Here is a 21,075-nt window from a genome sequence, read left to right on the forward strand (position 1 = left end):
GGGTAACAATGTTTCAAACCGCAGATTTAATTTTAGGTTTTATTTGTTAGGGGGTTTCGTCATACAATCCAAGGGTGGGCATTTAGCGTTCTCTCTGAGGTCGCCACCCTCCCTCCATTGTAACTCTGTCGCACTTTCTTTGCATTTGTTTGTCTTCATTGTCATCTTTTCCCTACATGTGCTCTTCTCGCCTTGTCTTTTTGGGGTGGACGTTTTAATGTGTTGCAGAGTGGCTGGCTCATCCTCATTTATTATTGTGATCAGCCAGCCCAGACTATATGCTCTATGGTTTTAATACCTTCTTCTGCTTTTCTTTGTGGTGTGTGTTTTCCCCATTTTTTGTTCATTCCATTCATTTTCTTTTTAGGTGTGCTGCTGAGTGTTTTTGTACCTTGAGCCTTGCTTCCGTCAGGGAAAAAAGGGTCTGATGACCCTGTAGTTTGGTGCCTTTATACTCAAAACCAACCAACCAATCAAGTTTGCTCTTTATAATATTGTTACATTCCTTCCCGGATTTTCCATTGTTGTTGATCCAACATTGAAATTTGCCCAACAATTCTAAGACCATGAATAAAACTAACTGCAGTTCTGTCTTTATCAGTGATGAAAAGGTAGAAAACACACTGCTATATTGAAAGAGAATGTGGAGTATGATAATTCAGTTGAATATTGGGTAGTAGTACTGACAGCATGATTCAGGACCGTGTGTGCAACACAGTAGTGTGTTCAAAAGAAGGATTCTAGGACATAAATATGTAAATTAAGTTAAGGCTGTACAGAGAATACCATGCCTTGATGCACAATGAAAAGGCAATTTACTCGATAAACTCTACGTAAATAGGTGTGCCAGGCAGACGAAAGGAAGGTAAGACAGACAGTACTTCATTGAAACAAGCTGCTTTCAAATATGAAGTCCAGTCAAAAGAAGTGTGTCAAAAAACATTGCTTGACATATTTTGCATCACCCAGCAATGAAAACTCTCTCTTCAACATAAACTGGAAAGTGGAGTGACCACTCCTGAAGATGGTTGAGGAAAATATTTGTGTAGGCCACATGTCATATCAAATGATGACAGGTCCCTGATTCAAGAACTCAGTTTGAGTTTCTCGAAGTAAGAATAAATCTTTGAAAGAATGTCTGTACCACAATCTCAATCTGTGCAGAAATTAATGATTCTTTATGATCAGAGCTTCAGATGAGATACAAATGCACAACATAGAACTTAGTCAGTTGTTATGCAAAAGCAGACTGAGCATACAAACTGCTAAAAAATAACACAGAAATGGCTACAAAGGAACAATATATATGTTACATGCATGGACGTACAACACGTGGTACTTTGTCATAAATTGGCACATTACATGGTATTCTGCCAGAGACAGTTGTCGTCATATAATTTCATGGTTCATGACTTTGGTACTTAACTAACATGGTAAATTTAGGGGATGGATCTGGTGCAAGGTGTGGTTCAGCCAAAATAGTTTTCTGTCTGATTAAATTTGCGATGCTTGAAAAAGGTATGGGACACAAACTAATTATATGGTCGGACCACCATGTTGGGCAGAACGATAACTGGAGAATTTTAGCACTTTATTTCTATCTGGTCAACTGCAAGTACTGTGTAGAAATACATAAAAAGTTTTTATGTTAGAGTGATAGTTTCCTGCCTTGTGACAGGAACTTTGCAGTGATTGAGGAAAGAAAGTGTCAAAAGTTATGGCTCCTTTAGAATGGAAGCATGCCATTGCTTAGGCCACTGTAGAACCGTCGAAGTTGACCATACAGGAGATGATGGAAGACAAGGGCATTGGATCTGTTGAGCTGGTTCTCAAAATGCCACCTACTTTGAAAATTACTGCTGTGCTCTGGTTGAAGCGATGCAGTGATGATCCTCAAGGCATAAGCAGTTTCATCCATGTGAAAGACATTGTATTGTGAAACATGTTTTTGAACACGAAGTAAAAGAAATTCTGTTGCATTTTGGTTTTTGGTTGCTCTACAATGGGTACTGAAACTTGTAAGGAGAAGAAAGGCAATCTATTGGATGTGACGAAATACGGGGAATCAAAATCCAGGCATTTTATGAAAACATTCAGTGTGCCAACTGAGTGTAATGTGCCAGCTTTGGGCTCAACTTCATAACAAACTCATGTTCTATTACTTATTTAAGACCAAAGCAATCAGTTTACTATAAATATTAGTTTGTATCGTGATATAATTTTTTTATTTAAAACTTTGAGACTCTAGGCAACCTTATAGTTCTAGTAGAGTGTGATATACAGCAATGCTGTATATCAGTTGCTATACACTGTTTTTCCATTTTAATAGTTATGTATTTTCTAAAACCTATCCTTAGTGCAATTTTAAAAAGCACAACCAACGATTTTCAACAGTCTGCATCTGCAAACAATAAATATCTGCTATTACAATTTTATTAACAGTTTTTGTCGATTTCCTAAAAACTTGGAAATATACCATACAGCGTTATTCATGCACATGCTTCATTTTGCTATGATTATGTGCATCTATCAGGTGACACTAATTGAGAATAAGATTGATTGGTACCTTCTTCCAGCCACTAGGAAACTTCCATGGGCTCAGAGGTGTTTGATATGCTGCTGTTAGAGAAGGAACAAGTTTAGTGTAATATGAGTGGTATTGTACTGCCATCCCATATTGCCTGGGTGCCTTTTCTCTATTAAGTGAGTACACAGTATAAAATCAACAAAAATTGATCATCTCAGAATCTGTCATTATGATGTTTATGCCGGTACTGAAAGGAGGAACTCCATTATGATATTCCACAATGAAATATATTTGAAAGAGAAAATTGAATATTTGGCCTTGTGTCTGTTATCTTCAGTTTGTATGCCAATAGGGCAACTGATAGTGATTTCAGTCCAGCTACTGACACTGTGTGCTGATTGCTTACTGTGAAAATTCAATCAAGATGTGTAATGTTAATGCTTTGAAATTGGTCCTATGATGTACTGAGTTTCAGGGTAGTGAACAGAGCTGATTTCAGAATGTCTCTCTACAGTCCCTTGCATGGGTCAAGGCCATCTACCACTGAGTATCTACCCTGTTAAAACCACCAGCTGCCTGTCAGTCAAGCAACATCTAAAAGTATGAAGTTAGGCATATATTGTAATAGTTAATGTATACTTAAACAAGTTGTTTGAACGAATTTAAATGCAGTGACAGCTAAATAAGGAAATGTAAACACAGTGACAAAGTTAAGTTGAATGGTGTACTGTCAATGTAAGACACAAAAATAGAAATGGCCATCCTTAAAATCATTAAATTGAATTATATAGGATCACATAGCAAGGGTGAACACTTCAGATTGAAGATAATGCAGTTCAATTATGTGAATAATTGTGAATATTTGACAGATTCCCCAGTTACATAAGCTAATGTGAAATCGGAACTAAGTCCAGCTGGGTGTAATCATCAGTGATGCTGTGTCAGTGTCAATCAAAGTTTAGTACAAAACAGATCTATCAGTTGCGCAAAGTGATAGTTCGTCAGTCACAAAAACATACAACAATTTAATGTAATGAGAAAATGCCAAAACCCTCATGTATTGCTCAAAATCTTATCATCCATACAATTTTAGAGAGCTGAAATGACACAACTGGTTGGCTGCCCAGAGACTTCGGTTCAACTACTGTCAAAACCTATGCAGACTTAACAGTAACAGCCCAGACTATGTGAGAAACACACATACATTACCAAAGACTATGAGGCACAACAGCACTGTTTATTTAAAACCTCAAGAAACCATACCATGCTAGTCATTTTCAAAACATCTTACAAAACTTAATTAAAATAAGTGATTGAAATTACATTGTTCTTATTGAAACTAATCAACTTGAAATAAACACCTTCCCATACTGGTCACTTTGGAAGCTTACCAAACATTCTAAGATAAATATTAACATTAAATATCAGTGAAAACATGATAAACAGCCATCATATGCAACTGTTAAAATAAGTCAATACAAGGAAATATTACTATAGAAACGAGTTTGTCATATCAGATGAGATCATAATTTCCTGCTCATTTACATAGTGCTTTAAGGTACTATGTAGCACATACCAAATTCGAAGTACAACCAGTTGAACTGGACCCATCTTGATCACACTGCTTAATAGTTAATTTGTCAAAAATACCTGAACACAAATCCACTAAGGATGATGGATTTAATTTGATTTTGGCAGAGAAGCTAAGACAGCTTTGGTCTAACCTGGCACTGAAACAGTTTATTGTGCAGTATTGCTCGCTGTATATCTAGTAAAGCCAACTAGTGCCCTTAGATAGTGCAAGGAGTCTCTCTGCCCATTATTTGTTAGACACAATTTCTTCACTTCTAGTTGCACTGAAAATTCTGTCTCTTTGCTCTCCAATGTCATGCATTGGAACATTAGGTGTGATGCAGTTTCTTCACTCTCATCACAGATGCTACATTTATGGTCTTCTTCCATTATACCCTTTGTATGTAGGTGTTTTTTTTTTTTAAATTCCCATGACTGGTCATCAGTCCAAACATGAGTTTAATCTCTTTCCTCTTCGAGCCCAGGGTTACAGAGCATCTTTTAAAGCACAACTTTGGCATCGTTACCTTACTATGTTTTTGCTTATAGACATTGGTCTAGTATTCTATGTGCTTCTTCTAAGCCAGTTCCATAGTTCGTTTGATCATAGCATTGGTGATTATCAGAACAGGTACTGGTCCACTGAATGGAGTCTTTGCCCCCATCCTGGCCAACCTGTCAGCTTCTTTATTGCCACTGATCCCTGAGTGACCAAGGACCCATATTAAGTTTTTGCTATTGAATCCGCTAACTCCACCAAAGCCCTGTGACATTCTGCAATAATAATATATTGTGCTGCAGGAGCTCCCAATAATTTCAGGGCTACCTTGCTGTCTGAATAGATGTAGATGCTATGATCCTTGTAGCACCTATATATATTCTCCTCCACACACACCTTGATTGCAGTAATTTCAGCTTGGAATACCAAGGCCAGTTTTCCTAGAGAGATGATGCCCTCCAGTTTCGGCTGAACCCTGTACACCCCGCCCCCAGCGCCTTGGTCTGATTTTGACCCATCAGTGAACCAGACAGTGTGCTCTGCATGGTGTCAAACTGTTTTCCCACTGCTCCCTGCTTCCAATTATTGTATTGTAAGGCTTGTTGAAGCAGTTGGGAGTTGTTACATAGTCAGGCGGCATTTCTCAAGCCATTCCTATATTTTAGTGTGTGTGTCTGGATATCCAATGTGATCCAGTTTTTACCAGTTTTGAGTGTGTATGCACCAGCTGCTGCCTTCATCTTAACCCAAAGATGTAGTGGAGGCATGTCCAGCATGACTTACATCCCAGTGGTTGGTGTGCTACTAATTCTGCCTGTTGTGGCAAAGCAGGCCAGTTTGTGCACCTTAGCAAGCTCCTTAGCTGCAGCCTGCTGTTGTACATTCTTCCACGACACTACGGCCCCATAGGAGATCCTAAGTCTAACCACTGTTGTGTGTGTCCAGTGCATACATCAGGATCTTAGGCCCCAGTTTTTGCCACAAGGCCTTCTGGTACTCACTAGAGTACAATTCGCCGTGGAGCAGATGCTCTTAATGTGAAGGGTCCATGTTAGTTTCTCATCTAAGATTATCTCTAGATATTTCACTATCCCCTTCACAGATAGAGTTTCATCAAAAAGCTTTAGATGTCCTTCTTCGTGATTGGTACCACAACAGTCTTGTTAGGATTAACGTTTAGGTCCTATGTAATGTACCAGTCTTGCACAATGTCCAGTGCACCTTGTGCCATATTCCTAACCTTGTCAGCAAATTTGCCAGGTATTACTATGACAAGGTCATCTGCGTATCCGTGGCAAAAGCATTGTCTGTAATTTAGTTCCTCAGTGAGTTCGTTCTCCAGTAGATTCCACAATAAAGTGGACAAAACTCCTGGACAACCTCTAGTGGTGTTAATTACTATTTTTTCATTCATCATGTGGCCTCTATCCTCCTTCCACTAAGCATGGCCCTAGTCCACCTACATATAGTGGTCACTAGGTCATGCACCTCTGTTGACCTAACCATGGAATCAAAGGTTGTGTTACTAAAAGCCCCCTTGACGCCCAGGAAGAAGCAGAGGGCTGTTTCTTGAAAGGAAAGTGCTTTCTCCACCCTCCCAACAAATAGTTGGAGAGCTGTCTCACTTGATTTACCTGGTTGGTTGGTTGGTTGGTTGGTTTGGGGAAGGAGACCAGACAGCGTGGTCATCGGTCTCATCGGGTTAGGGAAGGATTGGGAAAGAAGTCGGCCGTGCCCTTTCAGAGGAACCATCCCGGCATTTGCCTGGAGTGATTTAGGGAAATCACGGAAAACCTAAATCAGGATGGCCGGACGCGGGATTGAACCGTCGTCCTCCCGAATGCGAGTCCAGTGTCTAACCACTGCGCCACCCCGCTCGGTGATTTACCTGGTTATGTGTGTTAGTTAGAATGTAGAGGAGCCCTAGTTAGCCTCCTCTCCCCAGCATTTACATTAACTCGACTGATTGGTCTCATATCCTTGGCCTTCGTATGATCAATTCTCCCTGGCTTTGGAATAAAGACAACCTTCACTGCCCTCCAGGCATTGGGAATGACTCCCACTGCTAGGCTAACCCGGAATAACGTGTAGAGGACTCTCATAAGATTGTCTCCTATTTGTTTTAAGAGAGCTGGAAAGATTCCATCTGGACCAGGTGACTTGACCAATTAGAATGTTGCCACCACCCATTGGATTTTACTGAAATTGACACACTCCTTGGCTGATTCCCAGTCCTCTCTTTGAGTGCCTGAGAATCATTGTCTTTCAGGGGTCGCATTCTGCTCTATGTTATCTGCCAGAGCATATTGAGGAAAATGAGTTTTGAGGAGCAGTTCCAGTGTCTCATGTGCTGTCTCTGTATTTTCCCCATCGTCCTTCCTCAATTAACCTCCTGGATTAGTTGGTACTCTGGTGAGGATTTTGTGAAGCCTGGCTTGAGATAAGCATCTTCCCATGCTGGTCACTTTAGAACCTTAAGAAACATTCTGAGATAAATATTACATTAATTATCAGTGAAATCATGATAAATTGCCATCATATGCAACTGTTACAGTAATTAAATACAAGGAAATATTTCTATACAAACAAACGTGTCATATCAGGTAAGATTGTAATTTCCTGCTCATTTACATGGTGCTTTAGGTTACTACGTAGCACTTACCAAGTTTGAATTACAACCAATTGAACTTGACACATCTTGATCACACTGCATAATAGTTAATTTGTCAAAAACATATCTAATACACATTTGATAAGGATAAGGGTGTAGTGTAAAATATGCTGTCTTTTGGTGTATGGAATTGTGGAGTACATTTAGCTCTGGTCAAATTAATTGAGTAGTTCTAATCAAATTGTAGATATCCTGGATCCAGTTGAGTTCCAGTCAAACTATGTATTCACTGTACAGTTTGATGTATTGTTTATGCTTGTGGCAGTTTTGGCTTACATGTAGTACTATTTAGCATTATTGTAATCAGTGTTTATAAAATTAATTAATGAAAAACTATACAGGGCTCTATTTAACTCCTGAAGTTGGGCTGCACAGTTTGAAATAGTACTGTTGAATTCAATTTTAGTGTTTTTCTATATAATATTTGTGAATAATATTTTATAGCAGGAAAGTGGCAAATTAGCAGTTGGCTATGCATCTGATTTTTTGAGAGATCAGTCAGCAGAGTTAGAATATTTGATTTGTTGCATCCTTTGTTTATTGCTGTCCCTCACTAATTTTGGCTGCATTCATCTTTTGTTTGTCAATGAGTTTATGATTATGTTTAAATGTGTGACAAAAATGCTACTTGCCATCATAGCACTGACCTTGGGAAATTCCTAAAATTGCTTAAAGATTCAAGTGCAAAAGTTACATGAATGTGAATTTAAATACTGCCTCACAGTTCTCGGCCTTTTCTCACAGGAAAGTAACCCCAATGGATAGTAGGTTAAGGGCATTTCTCTTGACTTAGAAGGAACGTAGTTCACCAGAGCAAAATATTAAATGTATAGATTTTCATGTTTCAATGTTAAATGGGAAATGTTCAGTGTCAATCAATCCTGTGCATTTGATGGTAGATTCACATTACTATCTCACATATAATATTTGAAAGTTTGAATGCATGACAGATTTTCAGTTACCTTCATTATTTGTTCAAATTAATTTCCAGTGGTGCTTACAAAGACTTGATACCATACATTGCAGTTTATAAAATTGATTTGTTTCTTCAAAAAACTGCCTCCAAAATTGAGGTGTGTTACACTCAAATTTAATATAACAAGTCCAGTGTTCCAGTCAAAATTCCCGGTTGCCTTAAAAATGGCCATATATTCAATGCTGCAGGAAATCTATTTCTATCTAGTAACATTGGATTCAATTGGCAGAAGACATGCACCAGTGCAATGAACATGTTACAGGGATTCACAAGTTTTGTTGAGATGTTTCTCTTGGAACACCAGCTGATTGCGTACAAATCATTCTGTCCTTCCTCCTCTCTCTTCAGGGATGACCTGACCTTGGCTTATTGGTTACTGTTGTTTCATGTTTTTGCTATTGACTGTGCACACTGGTTTGTGGTTGTGATATGCCATAGTCCCTAGAAGTACTCCCAATCTTGAAGACATGCAAAACAGCTTGTCTCACATCAAGCGAGTGTTCTGTTTTGCTATACTTCTAGTTCTCTGCAAGTAAACAATCACTGGGTGAATACCTCAGTCATAGTAGTTACTGGATACCATACCATCAAGGCAAGTTACAAACTTTCGAGCTAAAGGAATACATACGTACATTGTTGTTGTATGATCGTATTTGTTCACTAGATATGTAACCACAGCAGTGTGCAGCTCTTGATGGAGTGACACTTGAATGCATTGCTCTTTTTTGACTGCATGCAAGCAGTACTGACAGCATAACAACACCATTGCAAAATATTTCTGAACACTGCTGTAGCCTAACAAAACACCCCAAATACTGTTATCTGCATATTTGCAGAGACTCTTTGAGCTGCTTGCTGCAACTTGTTTGCAGTACATATACGATTGCTATGCTTTACTGAGAAGGTACTACAAATATGGAACAATTTTTTTTCCTGATCAATTACAGGCCAGCTAAGGTTTTACATTTATTTATGCTACTCCTCCTTCTGTACACATTTTTCTTTCCACGCACCTGACGTTCAGTTTCTATCTTGTCTTTTTGGAACTGTTATGCTGTGGAGAATTTACCAACTCAATCCTGTTTCTGTATTTGGTTTGGTTTTAAATATCTTGCTAATTTATACAAGTTTCTTGTAGGTCTTTGTGCATTCTTGTAAGGCATTGAGATTTTTTAATGGTTTTAGTACTGCTACAGAGTTTTTCTTTTCAGTATGCTAAGACTCATTAACCTTGTATGCCAAATTTTGTCTCCAGTTATTTTCCTACATATTTATCTATACTTTTGTATTGTTTCTGAATTTAAATGTTTGTGGTGGTATTCTGTTTCCTAATATCTTTTCTTTTTCGTAATTTTCACTATCTTTTGTTGATTCTAAAATTAGTATTTGTGATACAGATGTGTATTCTGTGTGATACAGATGTGTATTTTGGCCAAATGACTACCTTGCAAGTTGGAGGTTCTGCAATTTTGGAGAATGAATTTTTACTATAAACATCTTCTGTTAACTGAAATGCAGAGTCCATCTTTTATAGTCTTCCTCTTGTGGTTCCATTTTCCCCACCATTTGGCTACATGACTTCTCATAGATCCTTAAATTTGTCTTCCCCTGACCCTCCCACACTTCGTATTTGATAGGGATGTTGCAGTCCTGTAGTTACCCATTACTGCTTCACTGCTGCTTATCAGAGGAGACGACTAGTCATGCTTTTCCCACTGTTTTTTTTCTCTCTGTTCTGTGGTTTCTCTACATTGTCAGCATTGCTAAATTATCTACAAAAGTTGAACAAACAATTTTGAAATTATCAATTTTCTAACCAAGTAGTATTCAACTTCTGATAGTAGATTCTGAGAACAGCTCCATCTGTTCAATATTCACTTTTCTAGTATAGTCTGAAAGAAGAATGGAGTTAGTACATTGCCTTGGCTAAAGTCTGTTCTTATCTCAAATGAGGCTGTAGTTCTTTTAAGAAGACCCGTGTTGTCATCTGTATTTCAGATTCTTTAAGAATTTTGAAATAAAGCATTCTTGCTTTATAGTCATAAGCCTTCTAAAATGTTACAGATGTATTCCAATAGTATTTTGCTCCTTTAGTCCTCTATCAATTTGGCCTTCACAGGACCATCCTGTCCTAAGCCATCTCTGATATATCTTGTATTTTAGAATTCTGCTGTTGTCTCCTTGAACTTTTCATGGAATTTCATTGAATCTTATGTGAACATGGTTATCAGTTTTCTAGGCCAGGAATCTTACTTTTATTATTCAGTGGTAATGGTCAATTTCAACAGATATCTATGTCTGACTCTGGAATTCATCATCTTTTCGGAATTGTGCTTTGTTACTGGCACACAAGCTGTCTGATATTCTCAAATCATATTATTGTTGTCCTCGTATCTTTTTAGTGGTGTATGCTAAATGTCTTTTTCTTTGCAGTTTTCCTTTTTTCTTACATCTAGTCAGGCAGACATTCATAAATGAAAACATTTTCTACCAGGGCTGATATGGAATGTACTTATTTAAAATTAATTTGGCAGTTGTACAATTCTCAAGTGGTAGCTCAGTGTGATGTCTGAATCCTTTATAATTCCTTTTGAGGTAATACTTTTGAGGTAATACTTTTGTGTTAACCATGTTTACAAATTCCATTTTCTTTACAAGATGGGAGTCTTTGTAATCTGTATGCCTAGAAATTGGTAGTACTTCATGTACTAATTTCTATCAAAGTCATGTCGTACTGCACATCTTAATATCCACTCCCCAAGCACTAGGCATGACATTTAATAACACTGACTTAGTTCATAGTAAGCTGTCACTTGAGAATGGCATAACAGTCAAAATTCCAGTTGTGAATAAATTCATTTAATAGCAGTTTGGGCAGATAATGTTCTCATCTCCATTCTGTGCCAGTCTGAGGATAAAAGTTAAATAAAATCTGTATGTTTTCCTCTGGAACTTCATCAGATGCTTCTCAACATTGTTCTGAGGACTGTTTTACCTTCTGCATTGTTATCCTGATCTATTGGTGCATGTGCATTAATTATTGTGTACCTCTCACCTAAATATTGAATTATTGCAGGGAGAGAGACTTCTGGAGGTAATGAAAAATTTGGATTTTGGATTGTTTGGGGGAAGAGGCCAAACAGCGAGGTCATTGGTCTAATCGGATTAGGAAAGGATGGGGAAGGAAGTCGGCCATGCCCTTTCAATGGAACCATCCCGGCATTTGCCTGGAGTGATTTAGGGAAATCATGGAAAACCTAAATCCGGATGGTCGGGTGTGGGATTGAACCGTTGTCCTCCCAAAAAATTTGGCACCGTTTGCAACATAATTGCCATTTATGAATGCAGAGCCTAGTTCTGTAGTAGTTTCGCGAATTTCTTCCCTGTGTTCTCTGTGAAGAATCTACAGTTCTCTGATTGTGGTATTTCTTCATCAGTGAATGTGATATTTTGTAATGCCAATTTTAACTTGTCCATTTACAATGTGTGAAACTATTTTGAGTTTGCCAATATTTATTAATGTTTGTATATTTAATGGTCCAAGCCTGTATGTAGTTCTGGGTGTTAACTTAAGGTTGGGTTTACGAGTCACTCCTCACCTCTGCAAGTTGGTCTGGGCTGCCCAGAGCACAAAGGTCCAAATGTGTCACTTACGATGATGGATTCATCTGTCAGTGCATGGCAGTTTTCATAACAGAAAAAAAGTGAAAGAAAACTTTACACAAAGTGTAAGTGCATAACAGATTAAAGATGTTATTGGTCACTTTCCTTTGTGAAGTGTCTAGTAGGAAGTATGGCTACAACCAAATTACTGGCTTGTGTAGTTATTTACAGTACTGAAGACAGTGAGAAAATGGAGAATGAATTCTTACTAACATTCTGTTTCATTAACTGCAACAGTTTATCATGTCCTCTTAAATGATATTTTCGAGCCTAACTTGCAGCATTTTGTGGACCAATCACATGTTGGTGGGCGTTAATAGAATTCTATGTATTTACTGTCTCATCAGTTGTAAATCACTGGCCATTTCTTCAAATATTTCAGGTGGAAACCTCAATAAGATGTGCATCTGATATTGCAAGGTAAGTTTTCATAATTCACTGCAGAACTTTCTCAGAAATATAAATTTTTGTTTATTAATTGTGAGAGTACTTCAATTATAAAATGCACTACTGTAATGATTCATTAATACTATTCTTTGCAACAACCGTTATGTGACTATTCCTAGATAAATAGAGCAAATGTCTGATATCCATACAGGAAAATAAAATTTCAGGTGGCATATCAGCAGCTGTATTGTGTTTAATGCAGAATGTCACATGAAATCACTTAAATTCAACAGATTCATCTTGATGGGCACAAGCTAATATCATACTGCAGTAGAACAAGTTAGACGAAAGGGTGAATGGCTATATATCCAAAAATTGGAGCTGATTCCCAGCCTTTCAGATTAATGAATATAGTGTTGAACACCTCTCTCAATTCGGTGCCACAGTGGTGCTCAGGTAATGCACAAGCTTGTAGTGGTTTACAGACCACCATCAAGAAGAAACATAAGTAGCTGGTGCCACTTTCAGTAAGGCTGTGGAGACTTAACTGGTGAATCCTCATTCTCTTTGTTTCTCCTTCGTCCTGGTGTGTTCCTGAAGGCTGTCCCATTCATCAGACACATTACAGGTGACAAGGTAATGCATAATTGGCAGCTCCAGGTCAACGGGTAGGGTTCTCGTACCCTCTGATACAGATCAGGCCCAGAAGGGTGAGTGACTGAGCTGTTACCTTCCCAAATGCCAATTGGTCCCTCTGTCAGGAGTTTGGGGGGTGTGACCTGAGGTGCGAACAATCAGTTACGGTGGGTGAATCCCCCTCTGAGGGGGTTCCCAGTTGGAAAGAGCATGCCATTGGAGATGTTGGCAATCATGGGGGATTCTTTTGCAATGTATCAATCACCATCTTAGCGTGTGTCTACTAAACATAAACAAAATGAGGCTATAGATTTGAAGGCCCTCCCAAATGCACCTTGGTTCCTCATGGTGTCACATACTGAAGAGGGTCATTTCTTTGCTACAGTTAATGCATGCCTTATTCTGGAAGGTGTTGCAGTTGGAGACTCTGTGAAATTTTTCTCATTTATGATAAAGATGGATGCAAACTTAATGCCCACATGCACTAAAAAAAAAAATAATTCAAATGTCTCTGAGCACTATGGGACTTAACATCTATGGTCATCAGTCCCCTAGAACTTAGAACTACTTAAACGTAACTAACCTAAGGGCAGCACACAACACCCAGTCTTCACGAGGCAGAGAAAATCCCTGACCCCGCCGGGAATCGAACCCGGGAACCCGGGCGCGGGAAGCGAGAACGCTACTGCACGACCATGAGCTGTGGACCCACATGCACTCATTTTCTACCATTTGCTCGAGTAGTTTTTGCCTCAAAGATTAAGGGAGGCTGTGAAGTAATCACAGTCCAACCATACATTCCAAACCAGATGCGTTCATACAAGTGTCAACATTATGATAAAACGTGTATCCAGTCAAAACATGGCCAAGTGTGTTACTTTTGGCAGAGATGCTCACGAGGGCAGCTGTTCGCCTCCTCTCTGCTGTATTAATTGTAATCCCGTGAATGTCCCAAGTGTCTTAATGAGCAAGCATCCAGGAGATCTGATTGAAGGCCATTAAACCCCACCCTGTCACTTGAAATTGTTAGCTAGTCGAAATCCGTGCATTTTCCATCTGGCATTTACAGTGCCATTTTTGCTATGCCGTGCATAACGGAGGATATGCCCACGAAGACTTCCAACTTCAAGTCAGTGTTGCAGTAGTGAAATCACACAGGTCACAATAGCATCCCTGTCTCCTACTACAGCTACGCAACAAGCAATCAGATCTTTACATTTGGTGGCAGAATCACGTGCTACACAACTATCAGGCTGAAAGGACAAAAGCAATACTCCTGCAAAGACTTTCTACAGCTAAAAACATACTCTTCATCTGTCAACTAGAAAGTTCTAAGAACTCTAACAAAAACAAATGGTCTTCTCCTTCCCTGACTTGGAGATCCACTTCAGTGGTGTTGGCATATGTACCCTTACCTGGCTGACCTCCATTTTGCTGGTGCCCACTGCCTACTGATTTTCTGCTGTGGAATTCAGACTGACCCAGGGAGAGTGCCAATATGTTTGTAGATCTCATGGAACAGGATACTTCAGCCTCTTCCCCCTGTAACAGTGGATTTTTGAAGGCTTGCACTCAGCAGCCACCAAGGTCACTAATCTTCATTTGTTCCCTCTTCCCCAATCCCCATTATGACTTCTGCAATGGAAAATTCATGGCATTAAATCCCAGGAGGGATTACAGCTGCTCTTGGAATTGCAGTGTCCGCTTGTTTTCTGCTTCCAAGAAAAAAAATTATCCTCACAACCCATTTGACGTTTCATGTTTCTTTCTGGTCCTCTGTGACCTTTACCTCCAAGGACAGCATTCCACCTCATGTGGGAGCCATGCTGGCCATCCATCTCATTTAACATGCGACTGCTAGCTGTTGCAGTCAGCATTGCCCTTCCTCATTTCACCTTTTCTCTTTGCAACATCTACACCTCTCCATCATTTGCTGTTACCAAGTCGGACTTACCCTAGCTCATTTGGTCAGCTCCCTCACTCCTTTTTGCTGCTTGGCAACTTCACTGCCCACCATCTGCTTTGGGGCTCTTAGAGAACCTGTCCAAGAGGTTCCCTCTTAGCTGACCTTCTGAATCATCTCTTACCACTAGAGCACCCACGTTCCTTTCAGATTCCATGCACATTTCTTACCATTTGGACTTCTCGTTCTGCACTGTCCAGCTCGCCTGTCATCTTTGGAATGTGTGTTCTTATAGGACAACTATCCAAGGATTTCCACCCAATAATCCCCAAACAGCTTTTAGAGTTTAGCCGAGAGACAAAATCCAATAATAAGTTAACTTGGCAATACAACTTAAGATCATTTACGAAAACCTTCAAGAATGATGACAGTTGGCACCATAAATATGGAAAACATTAAGAGCAGCAATAAACTAAAAAACATTAATAATAATGGCAACTTGGCACCATAAAATAAGAGAAATTTATTCTGCAAGAACAAATTACAATGGTGCTTTAAAAGATTTTACAACACAGACCAAGATCCAATAATAAGTTAACTTGGCATTACAATTTAAAATCATTTATATAAAAGAACTTTGAGAAAGATAATGGCACTTGGCACCATAAAATAAAAGAAGCGCAACACACAACCAATAAATATAATAACAAAATAATAATTTGATACAACCAAAGGGCAAGGGCAACTCCCAACACAATCACAGATGGCCGAGCTCTCACACTTCAGAGCCTTCCCACTAGAAACGGTCCCCGAAATAAATGCTGAGAGCTCCCCAACATGCCTCCCACAACTGCCCATCACATACGCATGTTGGTTATGTTTTGTAACACACGACAGAAAATATCAACACAAGATAAAATTAAAAAATGGAATAACAATATAACATCCCGACAGCACATGATAACCACAGCGCCGTTAACTCAGGCACTCTTAACAGGTGCCAGAAGCCAACACACACAAATCTTAATAAACAAAACAATAAAAGCCAAGCACACATAAATAGCCAAACCACAGTCTTAGAAGTGCCTTAACAACACCAAACGCGACTATTCCACCAAGTTAATAATAACACAGTAAGATAAAAATACGGAACATACCACTAAATGCTGTGACACAAACAAAATTGACGAGATCGTGTTGTTCAGGTCCCAGAAGACCATATATACTAAGCAGAAGTAATTCACTATGCGTATACTGTCCAAAACCGCCTTCCTTAGGCAGACTTTACCTAACATGTCAAATGCCAAATACACTCCTGGAAATTGAAATAAGAACACCGTGAATTCATTGTCCCAGGAAGGGGAAACTTTATTGACACATTCCTGGGGTCAGATACATCACATGATCTCACTGACAGAACCACAGTCACATAGACACAGGCAACAGAGCATGCACAATGTCGGCACTAGTACAGTGTATATCCACCTTTCGCAGCAATGCAGGCTGCTATTCTCCCATGGAGACGATCGTAGAGATGCTGGATGTAGTCCTGTGGAACGACTTGCCATGCCATTTCCACCTGGCGCCTCAGTTGGACCAGCGTTCGTGCTGGACGTGCAGACCGCATGAGACATCGCTTCATCAAGTCCCAAACATGCTCAATGGGGGACAGATCCGGAGATCTTGCTGGCCAGGGTAGTTGACTTACACCTTCTAGAGCACGTTGGGTGGCACGGGATACATGCGGACGTGCATTGTCCTGTTGGAACAGCATGTTCCCTTGCCAGTCTAGGAATGGTAGAACGATGGGTTCGATGACGGTTTGGATGTACCGTGCACTATTCAGTGTCCCCTCGACGATCACCAGTGGTGTACGGCCAGTGTAGGAGATTGCTCCCCACACCATGATGCCGGGTGTTGGCCCTGTGTGCCTCGGTCGTATGCAGTCCTGATTGTGGCGCTCACCTGCACGGCGCCAAAGACGCATATGACCATCATTGGCCCCAAGGCAGAAGTGACTCTCATCGCTGAAGACGACACGTCTCCATTCGTCCCTCCATTCATGCCTGTCGCGACACCACTGGAGGCGGGCTGCACGATGTTGGGGCGTGAGCGGAAGACGGCCTAACGGTGTGCGGGACCGTAGCCCAGCTTCATGGAGACGGTTGCGAATGGTCCTCGCCGATACCCCAGAAGCAACAGTGTCCCTAATTTGCTGGGAAGTGGCGGTGCGGTCCCCTACGGCACTGCGTAGGATCCTACGGTCTTGGCATGCATTCGTGTGTCGCTGCAGTCCGGTCCCAGGTCGACGGGCACGTGCACCTTCCGCCGACCACTGGCGACAACATCGATGTACTGTGGAGACCTCACGCCCCACGTGTTGAGCAATTCGGCGGTACGTCCACCCGGCCTCCTGTATGCCCACTATACGCCCTCGCTCAAAGTCCGTCAACTGCACATACGGTTCACGTCCATGCTGTCGTGGCATGCTACCAGTGTTAAAGACTGCGATGGAGCTCCGTATGCCACGGCAAACTGGCTGACACTGACGGCGGCGGTGCACAAATGCTGCGCATCTAGCGCCATTCGACGGCCAACACCGCGGTTCCTGGTGTGTCCGCTGTGCCGTGCGTGTGATCATTGCTTGTACAGCCCTCTCGCAGTGTCCGGAGCAAGTATGGTGGGTCTGACACACCGGTGACAATGTGTTGTTTTTTCCATTTCCAGGAGTGTATACCATACATGAACGCAACTCCGGGCAGTTAACAGGATCCACCAACATGAATTCCTTCAAAAAGGAACATACAGGCACCACCAAAGGTTACGCTGAGCAGACCGCGTGGGTAACGACCCACTCAGTGGTATAAACAAAAGATACTCCAGTTGAGCAAATAAATTAGTACCAATGAATATCGTAATGTGCCACACACACACACACACACACACACACACACACACACACACAGCATAAAGTTCCAATAACGCCGTCCCACGTCAGAATGAAGTTCAGAAACCGCAGCTGGAGCTTCCAGCGGAAAATCTGACGAGCCAACCGTGCTCACACCCTAACCTGGCATACGACTCCAAAATTTAGCAACTGGTTGTCTCCAGGCCAGAGTATCACAGGACCCCACCGGACCTCCACATCGGACAGGCAGGCAGAACAAGTACCCCGACGCCAATTAATCACTACCGCATGGCCAGCACAGCAGCAAGTTGATCCGCCCCAGACCACTCTGCTCATATTGCGAGGTACAACCACCTTAGCGCTAGTCACCAGCAGGTCAGGCAGAGCGAACTTCACGTTCCGTGCAATATCCAGAAACAGACTACCCTCTCACTTTCCACCAGCCACCACGAACACACGCCAGCGACGTAATAGCAAATCACCACCGGAGCCCCACCAGCACTAGAACAGCGAACTATAATCGATTATAGTGCGCGCTCAAAACAAGATCACATGATAGCGGCGCGCGCTGTATCAACCTGAAATGACCCATTCCCTCTGACACATATTGAAGTGATCACTTCCTGTGTGCATCCATGCGCCGACTCCTACCCCACCTGAGTGCAAATCCAATTGGCAAATTTCTACATCTACATTATACTCCGCAAGCCACCCAATGGTGTGTGGCGGTGGGCACTTTACGTGCCACTGTCATTACCTCCCTTTTCTGTTCCAGTCACGTATGGTTCGCAGGAAGGACTGCCGGAAAGCCTCCGTGCGCGCTCGAATCTCTCTAATTTTACATTCGTGATCTCCTTGGGAGGTATAAGTAGGGGGAAGCAATAATATATTCGATACCTCATCCAGAAACGCACCCTCTCGAAACCTGGACAGCAAGCTACACCGTGATGCAGAGCGCCTCTCTTGCAGAGTCTGCCACTTGATTTTGCTAAACATCTCCATAACGCTATCATGCTTATCAAATTACCCTGTGATGAAACGCGCCGCTCTTCTTTGGATGTTCTCTATCTCCTCTGTCTACCTGACCTGGTACGGATCCCACACTGATGAGCAATACTCGAGTATAGGTCGAACGAGTGTTTTGTAAGCCACCTCCTTTGTTGATGGACTACATTTTCTAAGGACTCTCCCAATGAATCTCAACCTGGCACCCGCCTTACCAACAATTAATTTTATATGATCATTCCACTTCAGATCGTTCCGTACACATACTCCCAGACATTGTACAGAAGTAACTGCTACCAGTGTTTGTTCCGCCATCATATAATCATACAATAAAGGATCCTTCTTTCTATGTATTCGCAATACATTATGTGTGTCTATGTTAGAGGTCAGTTGCCACTCCCTGCACCATGTGCCTATCTGCTGCAGATCTTCCTGCATTTCGCTGCAATTTTCTAATGCTGCAACTTCTCTGTATACTACAGCATCATCTGCATGGAACTTCAGACACTACTAGGTCATTTATACATATTGTGAAATGCAATGGTCCCATAACACTCCCCTGTTGCACGCCAGAGGCTACTTTGTCTGTAGACGTCTCTCCATTGAGAACAACATGCTGTGTTCTGTTTGCTAAAAACTCTTCAATCCAGCCACACAGCTGGTCTGATATTCCGTAGGCTCTTACTTTATCAGGCGACAATGCAGAACTGTATCGAACGCCTTCTGGAAGTCAAGGAAAATGGCATCTACCTGGGAGCCTGTGTCTAATGTTTTCTGGGTCTCATGAACAAATAAAGCGAGTTGGGTCTCACACGATCGCTGTTTCCGGAATCCATGTTGATTCCTACAGAGTAGATTCTGGGTTTCCAGAAATGACATAATACACGAGCAAAAAACATGTTCTAAAATTCTACAAGAGATCGATGTCAGAGATATAGGCCTATAGTTTTGCGCTTCTGCTCGACGACCCTTCTTGAAAACTGGGGCTACCTGTGCTCTTTTCCAATCATTTGGAACCTTCCATTCCTCTAGAGACTTGCTGTACAGGGCTGTTAGAAATGGGGCAAGTTCTTTCATGTACTCTGTGTAGAATCGAATTGGTATCTTGTCAGGTCCAGTGGACTTTCCTGTGTTGAGTGATTTCAGTTGCTTTTCTATTCCTTGGATACTTATTTCGATGTCAGCTACACTTTCGTTCGTGCGAGGATTTAGAGAAGGAACTGCAGTGCGGTCTTCGTCTGTGAAACAGCTTTGGAAAAAGGTGTTTAGTATTTCAGCTTTAAGTGTGTCATCCTCTGTTTCAAGGCCATCATCATCCCAGAGTGTCAGGATATGCTTTTTCGATACACTTACTGATTTAACGTAAGACCAGAACTTCCTAGGGTTTTCTGTCAAATCGGTACATAGAATTTTACTTTCGAATTCACTGAACACTTCACGCATAGCCCTCCTTACGCTAACTTTGACATCCTAAGGCCGACTGGAGGCTATACCCCTCCCTCACGACCTTTATACAGCTGTGAAGACCACGTAAAGTATCTTCCAAATGTTATCCTTATCGCCGAAGAATGTTCCATACCGTTTACTTCAAGTTTACTGTAGTGTGTCTTGGTCCCTGGTGGACTGAGGCATGCAGCGATATGATTCGCTTGGGGAGATATGCTCTCCACATTTTGAACCATCGTCCTGATACATCTGCTAGAGGGCTGGTATCCTCTGTAGTCCGTACATTTGGGACTTTAGAAGCTGTCTGCCCCATTTACTAGAGGAAGTTTTGAAAGACAAAGTTGTCTAAAGGTTTATATGGTTTGACTTGTCACACACATTTATCCACGAAAACGGGTTGCCTGAATGCTCGTCCTGGGTATCATTGTCTTTGCTATCCCAAGTAACCATATTATGGAATCACCAACAGGCGTCTCAGCTCCCTTTTCGCCAAGGATTTTACACTCTGTTACAGTTCCACACAAACGTGTCTCCATGTGTGGCGTCTTCAGCGTCGTTCCTATCTTCTTTTCTCGTGAAGCATGGACAGTGGCTTTCACTTTTCCACTGCCAAAACCTTTTGTATGAATATTTGGCTGCGTAATGAGTTTCTTACACCATCTTTACATCTTGCACCTTTCGTTCTTCCATTCATTGAAACTAGAAAATTCCTGTAGCTAATATCTGATAGGAAACTTACTTGGTCCTCCCATGTATTCTTACCTAGCTGTACATGGTACCCAGTTCCTCAGTGTCCTACATCTCATAAGTGGTACTTCCAGGGGAGCGGATGAGACCACCCTCCTCCATTTTTTTATCCCATGTCCATTCATAACTAGACTG

The 21,075-nt window shown here is 41.3% G+C and overlaps 1 protein-coding gene across 6 annotated transcripts in view; it reads left to right on the forward strand.

Annotated features, from left to right (window-relative positions):
- The window catches only part of LOC126213402 (zinc finger protein 99-like), a 141,620-nt gene that overhangs the window by 94,918 nt on the left and 25,627 nt on the right, over positions 1–21,075 (forward strand). For 4 of the 6 annotated variants that reach the window (XM_049941116.1, XM_049941120.1, XM_049941118.1 and 1 more), the window contains one exon: positions 12,291–12,328. The exons of the other annotated variants lie outside the window; for them this stretch is intronic. In XM_049941116.1, the coding sequence (XP_049797073.1) occupies positions 12,291–12,328 (38 nt within the window). The remainder of the gene's footprint in view (positions 1–12,290; positions 12,329–21,075) is intronic. 6 annotated transcript variants of the gene reach the window in all.

Source organism: Schistocerca nitens, chromosome 11, assembly GCF_023898315.1.
Source record: "Schistocerca nitens isolate TAMUIC-IGC-003100 chromosome 11, iqSchNite1.1, whole genome shotgun sequence".
NCBI lineage: Eukaryota > Metazoa > Arthropoda > Insecta > Orthoptera > Acrididae > Schistocerca > Schistocerca nitens.